Genomic DNA, 14926 nt, shown 5'->3' on the forward strand with positions numbered 1-14926 from the left:
AGGCAGCGTACCTGGAAGTCTGCGGTGACCGAGCCCCCGCAGACGTCGATGAGCTGGGTCATGTCGTAGAAGGCGTTGAAGGTCCAGATGCAGCTCTTGAGGTTGAGGTGCTTGTAGAGCCGCAGGCTCTTGTCCTCGCGGACGCTGGGGTTGAACTGGTACGGCCGGTCGAAGCCCGGCCCCAGAGAGATGCTGTCGTACGACACGTCGTCCAGGAAACCCGACTCTATGGAGACAGACACAAACAGAAGAACGTGTTGAAGAACATATTGACCCTCCTCCACCCATGAGGAACTTTACTTTCATGTACAGTCAAGTGGGAGATGTAGGAATTGAAGCTTCTTCTACAGCTGGGTGTGACTCACTGGCGCCGGAACAAGGGGGACATGGGGACATTTTGTCCCCCTTAAAATTTCGTCCCCCTAAAAAAAAAAAAAAAAAAATTTTTTTTTTTTTTTAATCTGAGGGGCCAACTGCCCCTGACGCTTAGAGCCCACTTTACACTGTTTACACAGCCTGTGATGCTTGTTAAAGCCGTGATCATTGTGGGATTATTACACCTGAGACAGACAGACCCAGGGATCAAGTTACAGAGAGCCCATTTTACACTGTTTACACAGCCTGTGACACTTGTTAAAGCCGTGATCATTGTGGGATTATTACACCTGAGAGACAGACAGACCTGGACTCTGTACTGCACTCACTGTCATTGGCTGCTGCTATAATCGTATACGGTTATTGTTATTTTATTTTTGTGTTGAGATGACAAGTTTTGCACTGTGTTTCGAAGTGATAATAATAATAATAATAATAAGTTCAGTGTTTCTGCCTGTGTTGCTGTCTGTTGTAGTGTAATTATGAAATGACCTAAAGGGAGAGCAGGTCACCAAGTGAGTGAGAAAAGGAAAAATACTGAATAATTACATCACTACAGTATAATCCTAATGTTAATTTAAAATGAGATATTCATCTAAATATGGCTAAAAATCATCCAAACGTCCATAGAAACGTAAATTTTTCGTCGGCGCCCTTATGGGCGCCGATAAATAAGGCGCCCTTCGGGCGCCAATAAAAAAAAAAAAAAAAAAAAAATTTGGAAAAAAAAAATAAATAAATAAAAAGATTGTGTCCCCCTTATTGCAAACTCGTTCCGGCGCCACTGGTGTGACTGACCAGACAGCCCCTGCAGCTCCTTGAGTGTGACCAGGTTGGAGCAGACGTGCTGCTGGCGGTAGATGGACTCAGACAGCAGGAAGTGCAGGTTGTGCAGAGGCATGGTGGACACCAGGGGGAGCATGCCGTCCTGGTGAGGGATCTGCACCGAGATCTGGATCCTGGACAGGGACACAGAGCGAGAAAGACCATTACACACAATATAGAGTACGCCATTTTGGATCTCTGTCTCCTCTTCATTCTATCTAAATGAACAGGATGCAACAGTTTGTTCTACCTTGGATTTGGTCTCAGTGGGAATCAAACCCCTACACCTTGACATACTACATATGTGTTAATAGATATGTTAATGTTGCAAATATTTCTACCAATGAAGATTTAAGCCACAAAAAGAAATACGCAGATTGTCCCATCGCTACAAATCAGCTAGCCTAACTCGTGCCCCCTCCCCCCCTGCTGACCGGTTGGGGTGCTCCTTGTGCTTGACGTCCAGGTATTTGAGTGTGGCGATGAAGGACTGGGCCTGGAAGCCTCGGGCGGTTCCCGTGGTAACGGGGGTGTGGCAGATGGACCCCTCGGTGCCGATGGTGGCGATGTTGCTCCTCAGCGGCGTGCCCGGGTGCCCCGCCTTGTCCCGCGCCTGGGCCACGCAGCGCACGGCGAAACGACGGCTGAAATAGATGCTGTCCAGAACCTGAGAGAGAGAGAGAGAGAGGCAGAAAGACAAAGAGAGATCTTTTGTGAACTGCTTTGGCAAAAAAATAATTTTTCATGCCAATAAAGCTATTTGCGTTTAGTTTCTAATTATAGTTTAATATGATTTTTGGGATTTTGTGCTAATTTGTGGTGATTTTTAACATGGTCTCATCCCGCTAAATGTTTCCTGGGTGAGTTCTGATTGATGGAGTAGCAACAAGCTCTTCACTTGCTCACTCAAAATGCCTTTAATGTAGTGAAGAAATGACAAAACGCCATCAGTGATGTCCGCTCACCATGTGGTTGACGCTGGTGTAGGGAGTGTTATCTGTGACCGTCTCAAAGGGCGAGCGGGCGCCGCTGGCGTCGGTGGGCGCCGCCACCTCCCAGGAGAAATGCACCTGGGTCTGGTTGATGCCTGCCTCCTCGCAGCGCTCCCTCATCACAGAGTACTTGGGGTAGTGGGGGTCGCAGGGCGTGACGCACACCAGGGGGTAACCAGGAGAGGGCAGCTTCTTACTGCCCTCCTTGGTCACCTCCTGGACGTGGTCGTAGTCGGAGAGCGAGACCACCTGGAGAGGAGAGGGAGGAGCAGAGAGTCATCATGAGAAGCAGGACTGCTGAGTTGGATCCCTGCATGTCCATCCAGACAGAAAGCAACCAAGAGCCAAGACTCAACATGTCTGCATCATGAAACTCATCTTGCACAAAGGCCAGTTAAAGATCTGAATGTGTTGCCTGCATGAAGCTTGCTTACAATGGGCGGGGCAGGGAGGATGAGGCTGCCTGCAGCCTCCTGGTCCAGAATGGTCACGGTTGCCGTAGTGATGTCCCCGAGCACCGCCTCCACCGGGTCGTCGGGGCCGAGGACCAATGAGAAGGACTCATGCCACTCTCTGTCCTCATTGGACAGAATCTCCACTTTGAACAGGATGTGGTCCATGCCTACAGAGCAGTCATCAGAGATTGAAGTCATACAGTATATTAGGCTTTTACTGTGATCACCTCTATGACCACCTCCCTCTGCTGCTCTCCTCTAACATCCAGTTACTGTGATCACCTCTATGACCACCTCCCTCTGCTGCTCTCCTCTAACATCCAGTTCCAACCTAAGAACTTATCCTGGTTTATAGGAAAAAGTTACAGTAGATCAGATCCTGTGGATTAACAGACAGACGGTCCTGGTGTTATAGTGTAGATGAGGAAGGTCGGCACTAACCCGGAGTAAATTTCAGCACGCGGCTCTTGGGGTTGTAGTCGACTCCGGACTGGGCTGATCCGTCCCGGGTGCTGCAGCGGATCTTGGAGGTGCGGTCCAGATCGCCGTGGCGGATCACCTTGATGTTGAGCACCTCGACACCGTCTGGACCGGGCGGCTCTCGGACCTGATAGGACGCCTGCTCAAACTCTATGGTGGGAGCTGAGGACAGAGGAGAGCATCACAGGTCACACTGACGCCCTCTGGTGGTTTAGAGTTTGATTTATTTGCACATAGAGGAGATATAAAAACTGAAAACTATGGTCAAGGAGAAACCTCCATCATAGTAGTCTCTCCCCAGACTCAAATATTGAATATTGAATCACTGCGCTCCGCATACTACTTTAATCAGTCTGTGCCACTTCACAGCCAGCGCTGGTTTTTGAAGGCGGGTTGAAATTGAACGAGTGACAGGTCGTAGCACCCATGAGAGAGCGGTTAGAAAAATGGGCTGCGCCTCCCATGTTGTCTGATCGCAAAGTCATTACTGATTGGAGAGGACTGAATCCATCACTGGCATATCACTGGCCAAGTGAACGGTTCCCTCCCATAACCAGCCCTCTGAGGGAAAGTGTCCCAGACCCAGAGAGAGCTCTGCAGCATGCAGTAACGTAGTGCATCAGCGTAACAACACTCATGGGTCTGGCGTTGAGACAACCGTCATAGTGACAATGGACAACATGACTGGTAGTTAATAAAAGGCCAATGTCAGCCCAATATATTGGCAAGTAGACATATCACTGTAAAAATCAGATTTATTTGTCAGTAGTTCAGTAGAGGCTACACTGACAAAATAGTCTACATCTCAAAATAATGTTTCTCAACCAAACTATTTTCCAGACCATTCTTTGTAACTTCCAAAAAATGGCAAAGACCCAAAACTTGATTTTTCCACACAGTTCCTCTCGGAAATGGAACAAAAGTGCAGCAGCATCTCAGCAATCAGTGAGACGACTATAATGACTCCATCTGTCAAATCTGTGAACTGAGCGGCTGCTCACCGTCTTCGTCGTTGGTGATGGTGATGGTGACGATGTCGCTGGCGCCCACCATGGCGCCGCTCCAGTGGTCGCCCTGCGGCGTCCCGAGATGAACCTGGAACTCCTCCTCGGGCTCAAACACAGAGTCGTCGTTCACGTGGACTGTGCAGTTCTTCACCTGGGACACACACACACACACACACACACACACACACACACACACACACACACACACACACACACACACACACCAAAAACCTGAATGTGGAGTCAGTGTTTCTCAACCTGGGGTTCGGAGACCAGGGGTCCTTGAGGGGGTTACAGGAGGTCCCCAGATGTTCAAAAAGCAGATAAACGACAGCTTGCCTATAATTAGGTTGTATCTACATTGAATAAAGTGTCAGTAGATCCTACCTTCTCTCCCTTGAGGAAGGTGATGCGTGAATCGTCCGCGTTCCTCCTCTCCTGGAAGTCGTCCATCACCATGGCCGACATGGTGCGGGTGAAGCAGCGCACCGATGACTTGAAGCTCAGGTCGCCCGTACGCAGGACGGGGATGTGGAGGACACCATCTTTCTCCTTCACTGTGTACGCACTCTTCTCAAACTGCATGCTGGGAACTGGGAGGGGGGGGGGAATGGGATGATAAGTTGCAAGTAGAACTGTGGATGTACACCTGGGTATATAAAAAAATAAAGACGCTGGTGTTTTACATTCATCTAACTGAGACGACTGAGAGGAGCTTTGAATTAAAGATGAGATGCATAGCGCAGTTCAACGGAAGGATTTCATGCTCCTCTACGGGTTGAGGAAATTCTCCGACCCATTCACCCTGTCATGTTTCACCATATTTATTTAACCTTAATTTATTCAGGGGGAGTCTCACTGAGAGCAATGCTCTCTTTTTCAGGAGTGCCCTGTTCCCATTCACACACACATTCATACCTGGAAGCTGACCAGTACAACCACAGTCTGATCTGCTGGCCACTGATCAGCTCCACTGGAGCAGTTGGGGTTAAGGGCCTTGCTCAAAGGCCCCTCAGTGGTAATGAGGGAGGGCCAAGCGCTACCTTTTCACTTTCCCCAGACAGATTTATCCTGCCGGTCCCGGGGATTGAACCGACGACCTTCCGGTCACAAGCTCGCTTCTCTAACCGTTGGGCCACCACTTTGCTACACTGGAGGTTTGTAAGGTTCATCTCAGAATAGTGAATAGCTGTTAATGTACTGTCTTTTTTAAGTCAGGGATCTCATAAAACAGTCTCACTGTCTAACACAACAGAAATGTGTGAAAAATGAATTTGCAAACGCCGTCTGATCTCCAGTGTGTACATACTGTCCTGGAAGGTGTCTGTGATGACGACGTTGGCTTCATAGGGCTCCTGGAGGACGGCACCCTGCGGTGAACTGAGGAAGACCACGAAGGACTCGGATCCCTCGATGGCCGGGTTCTGGACGTCGTCCATGATGGTCAGACTGCACGTCTGGAGCAGGGGAGCAGGCCGAGCGTGAGCAGTGTGGTTTTTTTATGATCAATTATTTTATTCATTTACACAACATTCAGAACAAAATAGACAGACAGAAAACTAAACAGATGAGTCTACAACACAGTAACCAAACACTACATTACAACACAACACCACAACACCCTCCCACCCCACCCCCAGGACCCAGCATCTCAGCAGCCACACCCCCAGAACTCAGTGTCTCAGCAGCATATTATAATATTAAACAATATTATACAATATACAATATTAAACTTCCGTATTGCCATTGAAAGTAGGAGGAACCCGAGAACAGGAGGCAGAAAAACGGATGCAGACTTGGACATTTTTCTCTAAGGTAAGAACACTTTGATTATTTTAACACTTATATCGTATTCTTTCAGACCTGCCAAGACTTTGACTTACAGATAAAACAACCATGTAGCCTAGTGAGGCAAACAACAGCAGTGTTTCCGCACGGTGTCACTTCTGCACTTGCAAGAGAGTTTTATCTGTGAGATAATTAAGTGCCTTGGCAAGTTCAGTTGTCACCCTGACAGCCACAGAGCAGCGGGTAAAGTGTGATAGCGAGGAGACGCATCCTTGATCATTTATCTGTTATATAAATATGTTCTCCTGGTAGATGTGAGAGGCAATCTAGAAGCCAGCCTTGAAGTGACACCAGATTATGTTGTTGTAGGTGACTGCATGCTGCAGCAGAAGCTCTCCCCCTCTCCTCACCTCCTCGGTTCTGCCGGGCTTGAACTCCACCTTCTTGGAGCTGGGGATGTAGTCGACACCGGGGCTGGCCGAGGGCGGGTCCGAGGGCCGGGTGGCGCACCACACCGACGTCACCGAGGACAGGTCGCTGCCGTGACGCAGCACCGGGATCTCAATGGTGCCTGGTGGGAGTGTGTGGAGATCACGGTTCAAGAGACAGATTCAATACAGGTTTGGAACGTCGAAAAGTAGCAGGATTCTTGTATTTTCGTATAGAAGTCCTAAGACTATGCATGCTTGAACATTTCACCTGCTCCATTTCCCCACGGAGATAATTAAATTTTCTTGACTACTTTAGTTTTTCTTTACTATGACTTTATTTGATAGAGTAGCACTAACTTGACAACTGAAAAGAGTCAAACTTTGTTTTCCTATTTTCTCTCTCTTAAAAATAGAGTGAAAGTGCAGAAGTAGTTCAGCAAGAATGCAATAAAAAGCAGGAATTGTACAATGAATATAGACGAGGATTAGGGCTATATGTGAATGTATTTATTTATTTACCGTAAATTCCGGACTATAAGCCGCGGCTTTTTTCCCGTTTTTTGGCCTTTTTTGCCCCCTGCGGCTTATATAACGGTGCGTCTTATCTATGGATTTTTCCAGCAAACGGCCACTCGGGAACCTCCAAAATCTATGGATGTTGGTATGAGGCAGAACGAGAGCAAGACAGACATTATGAGAGCGAGACCCTGATTGGATGATGTTGCAAAAAATGTGCCTCGCGACCTGATTGGAGCACTGTGCCACTACTCTCTCTCAGCCACTACGGTAAAACACCCTCCCTCCCTCCTCCCTCGCTCCGGGGGGAAAAAGGCAGCGATTGAGCCTGTAAGACAGTCTGAATGAAATTGAATGTAACATTCCCAATTCTATGTATTACATTCTAAAAAACTAACAGCAACATTTTGGAAGGCTAAGCCACACAACTAGCTCGTTGTAATCTAACATCATGCTTCAAAAGATGGAGAACTGGCTGTGTTACGACGATGGCGGCGATTGAGCCTGAAAGCCATGTCTGAGACAGTAGCGAGACAGGAACAACAACAGCAGCAGCAGCAAAGGATCATGCACAAACCCGAGACGAAAGGGACTGTCCGTCAGGGCGCGGACGACTGTGTGTCAGCAACTCCCTCCCGACTACCAGGAGAAAATTACAAACTTCGGCGAATTCACACAAAGAAAGATCAAGGAATATTCCATCGGACCGGAGCAGATCATAAATATGGATGAAGTGCCTTTGACGTTCGACCTGCCTCTCACTAGGACTGTTAACAAGAAAGGTGAATCGTCCATCACGTTGAGAACCACAGGTCACGAGAGAACGAATTTCACTTGTGTTCTTGGCTGCACAGCAGCTCCCGCCGATGGTGATTTTTAAGCATCTCACAATGTGTGATTTTGTCTGGGGATTAGTGACCTGACTTTTGTTTTGTTGAAATGTTAATAAATGGGAGCTTCCCCAAACAGCCATCTCTTTCCCGACAATCCCCTCTGTGCATGAAGCCTTACATATGGTAATTAAACATCAAAACACCCGCGGCTTATAGACCGGTGCGGCTTATAGAATAAAAAAATAGTCACCTTTGAAGGTGCGGCTTATAGACCGGTGCGTCTTATAGTCCGGAATTTACGGTAGTTAGTTGTTTTATTTATTTAAGTTTGGAGATGGTCAGAATTCTGAATTTAAAGTCAGAATTCATTCTCGACTTCATTCTCAGCATTCTGAGACTAATCTCAGAACTCAAAGAATCACATGTGGCCCTGATCCTCCTCTGCAAATGAAGCCGTCTCGTACCTGCGTCTTCGCTGAAGGTAAAGGTGGCGTTCCCCAGAGTGACGGTGGAGGCGTCGTTGGGCCCGTCGATGATGACCTTGGCCACCTTTACGTCTCCCATGCGGGCGTTGTCCGAGGCGTCGGACAGCACCAGCTCAAACTCCTCCGACAGCTCGTACTCGCTGTCGTCGATCAGCTTGACGTCGCAGGTGGTCATGCTGACGCCGGGGCCGAAGATGACGCGGTTGTCTCCGCCCATGCCGCGGCTCTTGTAGTCGGAGCCGGACTCGAGCGCGTGGAGGCTGCTGCCCTGCGCCGACTTGGCCACGGTGTAGCAGAGAGCCGACACCGTGCTGGAGGCATCACCTTGGAGACAGAGCGGAGGAGAGGAGAGGATTCAAGATTCAAGATTTTTTTTTTTTTTTTTTTTTGAGAGATGAGAGCAGAGGAGATTCATTATTAAAAGTCCTATAGCTAAAGTAGATATGTAGTTTTCTGTCAGATATTAAGATATGGACATTAAGATTAAGGTAAAATTGAGACTTGACATTTTCTTTTTTTCTTCCCATATTTTAAATTTGTATAGAACACAAACAAGACAAAACAGACAAACAGGCTCAGACACTATAATAAATATATAAAAATATAATCAACATTACAAAGTGGTGCCGCCAGCCACCTAAGGTTCTTATGTTCTTGTAAACGATATACAGTACCTGGGTTCTCACTCAAGGGGTCTATGGGAAGCCAGCCGGGTGAGTCACCCGTCACCCCTAGCCTCGTTGAGGTAGACTAAAAACGGGTCCCAGATGGTTATACATTTTCTAAGGGCATTGGGAGACTTGACATTAAAGGCATGGACTTGACTTGGTAATCTAACTTGAGACTTGTGCGTCAAGACTTGAGACTGACTTTGGGACTTGAGCAAAGCTGACTTGGTCACAGCTCTGGTAGGGACTGTAGCACTTGTGTTTCTGTTGTTTGGGGGTTTTGTTCACTGCACTTCCTGCTAAATCTTCAGTGTGCTTGGAGGAGCACAGGAGGATGTTTGGAGGGTTGTTTATTCTCCCTGTCAGCAGGTTGTAACACCAAACATAACCATATTTCATTGCAATAAATGATTTAATAAATGGTTTATGACTCAACTATTCCTGCCTCAAATGAGTTTTTCAGGTAGTTAACACTGAGCATGTCTACCATATTTAACTATCTGACCTGGCTCACACTCATCCTGGCTGCACATTCACTGGGTTTCTGCTGAAACTGATGTTGCAGAAGCTCGTTCCTGCTTCTAACAGGTTGTACCTTTCCTCTGGATGGAGATTGTTCCTGCTTCTAACAGGTTGTACCTTTCCCGTGGATGAAGCTTGTTCCTGCTTCTAACAGGTTGTACCTTTCCTCTGGATGAAGCTTGTTCCTGCTTCTAACAGGTTGTACCTTTCCTCTGGATGAAGCTTGTTCCTGCTTCTAACAGGTTGTACCTTTCCTCTGGATGGAGCTTGTTCCTGCTTCTAACAGGTTGTACCTTTCCTCTGGATGAAGCTTGTTCCTGCTTCTAACAGGTTGTACCTTTCCTCTGGATGAAGCTTGTTCCTGCTTCTAACAGGATGTACCTTTCCTCTGGATGAAGCTTGTTCCTGCTTCTAACAGGTTGTACCTTTCCTCTGGATGAAGCTTGTTCCTGCTTCTAACAGGTTGTACCTTTCCTCTGGATGAAGCTTGTTCCTGCTTCTAACAGGTTGTACCTTTCCTCTGGATGAAGCTTGTTCCTGCTTCTAACAGGTTGTACCTTTCCTCTGGATGGAGCTTATTCCTGCTTCTAACAGGTTGTACCTTTCCTCTGGATGAAGCTTGTTCCTGCTTCTAACAGGATGTACCTTTCCTCTGGATGGAGCTTATTCCTGCTTCTAACAGGTTGTACCTTTCCTCTGGATGGAGCTTGTTCCTGCTTCTAACAGGTTGTACCTTTCCTCTGGATGGAGCTTGTTCCTGCTTCTAACAGGTTGTACCTTTCCTCTGGATGGAGCTTATTCCTGCTTCTAACAGGTTGTACCTTTCCTCTGGATGGAGCTTGTTCCTGCTTCTAACAGGTTGTACCTTTCCTCTGGATGAAGCTTGTTCCTGCTTCTAACAGGTTGTACCTTTCCTCTGGATGAAGCTTGTTCCTGCTTCTAACAGGTTGTACCTTTCCTCTGGATGAAGCTTGTTCCTGCTTCTAACAGGTTGTACCTTTCCTCTGGATGGAGCTTGTTCCTGCTTCTAACAGGTTGTACCTTTCCTCTGGATGAAGCTTGTTCCTGCTTCTAACAGGTTGTACCTTTCCTCTGGATGAAGCTTGTTCCTGCTTCTAACAGGTTGTACCTTTCCTCTGGATGGAGCTTGTTCCTGCTTCTAACAGGATGTACCTTTCCTCTGGATGAAGCTTGTTCCTGCTTCTAACAGGATGTACCTTTCCTCTGGATGGGGACGTGGATGAAGCCTTGGCTCTCGTTGACGTGGTAGGTCTTCTTGTCAAACTGCAGCGTGGGCTCGTCCTCGGTGTCGTTGATGTTGACGCGGGCGCGCGTGACCCCGCCCAGCAGAGCGTACACGGGCATGCTCAGCTCCACCTGGAAGCTCTCCGTCCCCTCGAACACCGCGTCGTCGTTGATGACAATGGTGCACACCTTGGTGTCCTCGCGCTCGTCAAACTGCACCTGCAAACAGAGGAGGCCAAAGCAGGCTGTCTCAATGTCTGTGACTATGTCATCATCATGTTCCCCCCCCCCAGACCCATTTCACAGCAACAGAGAGTGAGAGAGAGAGAGAGAGAGCTGCACCCACACAGCATAATTATGAGAATAAAGATCACTTTTTGACCCTGGAACTGTTATTTGGTTTAGTTTAGTTTTTTTAATGAAACAGTTAGAATTATATTAAAATGTTCATACTCCAGTTGTTGAGCGTCATAATGCCCTCTACTGGGTTGGAGTGAGGCGGCTGAGTTACCTGGCCGGCATACTCCACGTAGTCCTGCTGTCCGGGCCGGGAGCCCACGCTGGCGGTGGAGGTGGCGCTGGCCTGCTCGGTGCGGCACAGCACGATGGCGTACTGGTTCAGGTTCCCGCTACGCTTCACCGTCACGCCCACCGTGCCCGCCTTCTCACTCACATTGTAGCTGTGGAACCACCAGAGAACATCTCACACTCCTTGAACTTTTTTAACATCCCGAGACCGGAGACTGTCCAGATTGTACTGTAGGCTAGTAGAGCAGAAACGCTTGCCAAGGGAAATTAATTGGTAATTTAAGTTACAGCAGACCCATACAGTAGATAAATGATTCTCAACTTCTTTCAAATCAAGAACCCCTTATTTATTTAATCCACATTAGGGCCACAAACCCCCCATTGGATGAGATGTGGCCTCTCAGACCCAAATCTGAGCGTCTTTTGTCAGATATGATTTTGTCTAGAATCCCACGATTGTCTGCATTGTAGGTAAAGAGACGACAGTGAAACTATGATCAACATAATCAATCATCTGCATTCTCTACCTGTGATAACTTGAAAATAAATGAAATATTAAGTCAATGAAACAATAGTGAAGTTTAACAATTTATCAATTGGCTGGGAACCCCCTGAACCCCCCCCCCCCCCCCCCCCCCCAAGGACCCCTAGTGGTCCGCAGACCCCATGTTGAGAACCACTGCCATATATAGATCACTTGTTACACAATCTCAAACTCTGAGCCATACCATGTGCCAGTGATTCACAAAAAAATGTGTATACAGTATATTATACTTATCATACCTGTGATTCAGTATTAAGTATATGTTAAGTATATATAGTAAGTATAAGTTGTCTAGTGTCTCAGTTATATTCTACTAGTCTGACTGCTGTTCCACTGCTATGGAAAGAGCAGCTGATGCAGGGCAGTGACCACACACATCAGTGCTGTAAATGTGATTGGTAAACGGTCAATACATGTTTTTAACGCTGAATACATGTTTTTAACGGTGAATACATGTAAATGTTCTTTGCAGACCTTTTGTGCTCGAAGCTGATGAGCGACCACTGGATGTGGAAGACGTTGTCGCTGACCACGTTGGGCTTGCTGTCCTTCACCAGGAACTTGAAGTTGTCCATGGTGTCCTGGACGTTGTCCTGGCGCAGCACGTAGCGGATCAGACCCAGGTTGATATCGGCTGCAGATCAGAGGAACAGGGTCAGATTACCGTACAAAAAACCCCCTGCTTAAATCCCTTTTGGTGCTCAGTCTTCTTCAAAACACTCCTAACCTGGTTTAGAATTCAGACAGAATTTCTCACAACAAAACTTAGATTTTGTAAAGTCCCAGGCCTCTCTAGCTTAGGAAATAATATGGCTGGCAGAGAGGAGTTGGCAATAGAGCTGGCCTCCATTTTCAGCCACAGAGGAGCTGATGGAAATGTATTTGTACAGCGCTTTTCTCAACAAAGGTGCACAATAGTGTAAAATAAAAGGAAAAAACAAACCATATTAAAACAGCCATGAGCTATTGGGAGGGGAAGATGGTATGAACACCCCCTCAGCAGAACAGAAATATCTCCACATTATGTAAATACGTTAATGAGAATATGATGAAAGGATGGAAAGAAAAACAGAGGAGAGGAAAAAAGAAACTGAGGTGTGACTTCATTAACCCTTCCTCCATTCGTTTACTTACTTACTTTCTTTCTTTCTTCCTCCACTGAGCAGGGTACCTTGTGTGAATGTGCTGAGCGGGTTGCCAGGTTTGAGTGGTACCTTGTGTGAATGTGCTGAGCGGGTTGCCAGGTTTGAGTGGTACCTTGTGTGAATGTGGTGAGCGGGTTGCCAGGTTTGAGTGGTACCTTGTGTGAATGTGGTGAGCGAGTTGCCAGGTTTGAGAGGTACCTTGTGTGAATGTGCTGAGCGGGTTGCCAGGTTTGAGTGGTACCTTGTGTGAATGTGCTGAGCGGGTTGCCAGGTTTGAGAGGTACCTTGTGTGAATGTGCTGAGCGGGTTGCCAGGTTTGAGTGGTACCTTGTGTGAATGTGATGAGCGGGTTGCCAGGTTTGAGTGGTACCTTGTGTGAATGTGCTGAGCGGGTTGCCAGGTTTGAGTGGTACCTTGTGTGAATGTGCTGAGCGGGTTGCCAGGTTTGAGAGGTACCTTGTGTGAATGTGCTGAGCGGGTTGCCAGGTTTGAGTGGTACCTTGTGTGAATGTGGTGAGCGGGTTGCCAGGTTTGAGTGGTACCTTGTGTGAATGTGCTGAGCGAGTTGCCAGGTGTGAGTGGTACCTTGTGTGAATGTGCTGAGCGAGTTGCCAGGTGTGAGTGGTACCTTGTGTGAATGTGCTGAGCGAGTTGCCAGGTTTGAGTGGTACCTTGTGTGAATGTGCTGAGCGGGTTGCCAGGTGTGAGTGGTACCTTGTGTGAATGTGCTGAGCGGGTTGCCAGGTGTGAGTGGTACCTTGTGTGAATGTGCTGAGCGAGTTGCCAGGTGTGAGTGGTACCTTGTGTGAATGTGGTGAGCGAGTTGCCAGGTTTGAGTGGTACCTTGTGTGAATGTGGTGAGCGGGTTGCCAGGTTTGAGTGGTACCTTGTGTGAATGTGCTGAGCGGGTTGCCAGGTTTGAGCTTGCTCTCCAGGAAGCCGTGTTTGGGCTCGGTGGTGACCTCGTATACCAGCTGCCCGTCGTCTGTGTCTGGGTCCATGGTCAGCAGCTCCTTCTTGGTGATCAGGTTGGTGGCCTGTGGGACGGTTAACAATCAACATGCTGGAACATACTGGAAAAGTATTCTTACATCATGATTGCACAACTACAGAGCACAGGAGTGGCCATCGGGAGAAAAATGATTTATGTCATCGCCACGATTTACTGTAACATGTAATTGACTGAAGCTGTCAGGAATTTCTTTGGTTAAGAGAGAGATGCAAGAGCTTGGTGTTGCATTACACTCATTTGGCTCAATTCTACAACATTGGAGAATGAATGATCTGCAGTGCTAACACAGCACACACACACGCAGGACAAATGCATGTTATGAGTTATGTTGTGTACCAAAGAAGCCAACTGCTTGTGTTGTGTTGAGCTGTTTGAACCAGCAGGGGGAGCAAGTCAATTAGGCATTGTGAGCAAAGACTGGAAGAGCCTCTCTTTGTGCTGCTGTCAATCACACAAGCTAATTTGATCAATCTCTGCGGCACTGTCACTCTGAGAAGATCCCCACAGACTTCTTTTTTATCTTTCTTTTATTGATTCAAGTTTTTTTTAACAAGAAAGAAAGACAAAAAACCAAACATTTACATAAAGCCTATACAAACACATACACAACCAGATTCACTCAGAACCCCCCTTCCCCACCCACAAACTATATTAGCTCACAGTTTATATGTGCCCTTCAGAACATATCAATCCAGGCAGGATGAATAAGCAGACAGTCTCCCACACAACAAACAAACAACCAACAACAACAACAAAGACAAACGCAACCTAACTATCATGGGGCTATCATGGCCCCCGCGCACGCACGGCTTCAACAAATGCATTCCACGCGGTAATATTTTCTACATTTAGCGCCATGCATACGGGGCACCAACATCTCCATGACAGCCAGGTCCACAGCTGAAGATGCCCAGTGTTCAAAAGGCAGAGTATGAGGAGACTTCCATCTGTGAGCTACTTTTTTTTGCAGCAGTAAGGCCCAACAACAGCCAACGCCTCTGCCTCACACACACACACACACACACACACACACACACACACACACACACACACACACAAAACGCCTCTGCTCTGC

At 47.5% G+C, this 14926-nt stretch overlaps 1 protein-coding gene across 1 annotated transcript in view; it reads right to left on the minus strand.

Annotated features, from left to right (window-relative positions):
• Positions 1–14926, minus strand: part of fras1 (Fraser extracellular matrix complex subunit 1) — a gene marked incomplete at its 5' end in the record, with an annotated part of 69309 nt that overhangs the window by 6986 nt on the left and 47397 nt on the right. Inside the window, 15 exons of the mRNA XM_083644717.1 lie at positions 12–226; positions 1174–1334; positions 1635–1867; positions 2166–2441; positions 2627–2814; positions 3089–3289; positions 4129–4285; positions 4522–4727; positions 5444–5591; positions 6333–6493; positions 8167–8511; positions 10595–10841; positions 11134–11302; positions 12169–12328; positions 13726–13876. Of these exons, the coding sequence (XP_083500843.1) occupies positions 12–226; positions 1174–1334; positions 1635–1867; positions 2166–2441; positions 2627–2814; positions 3089–3289; positions 4129–4285; positions 4522–4727; positions 5444–5591; positions 6333–6493; positions 8167–8511; positions 10595–10841; positions 11134–11302; positions 12169–12328; positions 13726–13876 (3018 nt within the window). The remainder of the gene's footprint in view (positions 1–11; positions 227–1173; positions 1335–1634; positions 1868–2165; positions 2442–2626; positions 2815–3088; positions 3290–4128; positions 4286–4521; positions 4728–5443; positions 5592–6332; positions 6494–8166; positions 8512–10594; positions 10842–11133; positions 11303–12168; positions 12329–13725; positions 13877–14926) is intronic.

The sequence above is a fragment of the Poromitra crassiceps genome (genome assembly GCF_964638095.1).
Source record: "Poromitra crassiceps genome assembly, chromosome: 10".
Taxonomy (NCBI): domain Eukaryota; kingdom Metazoa; phylum Chordata; class Actinopteri; order Beryciformes; family Melamphaidae; genus Poromitra; species Poromitra crassiceps.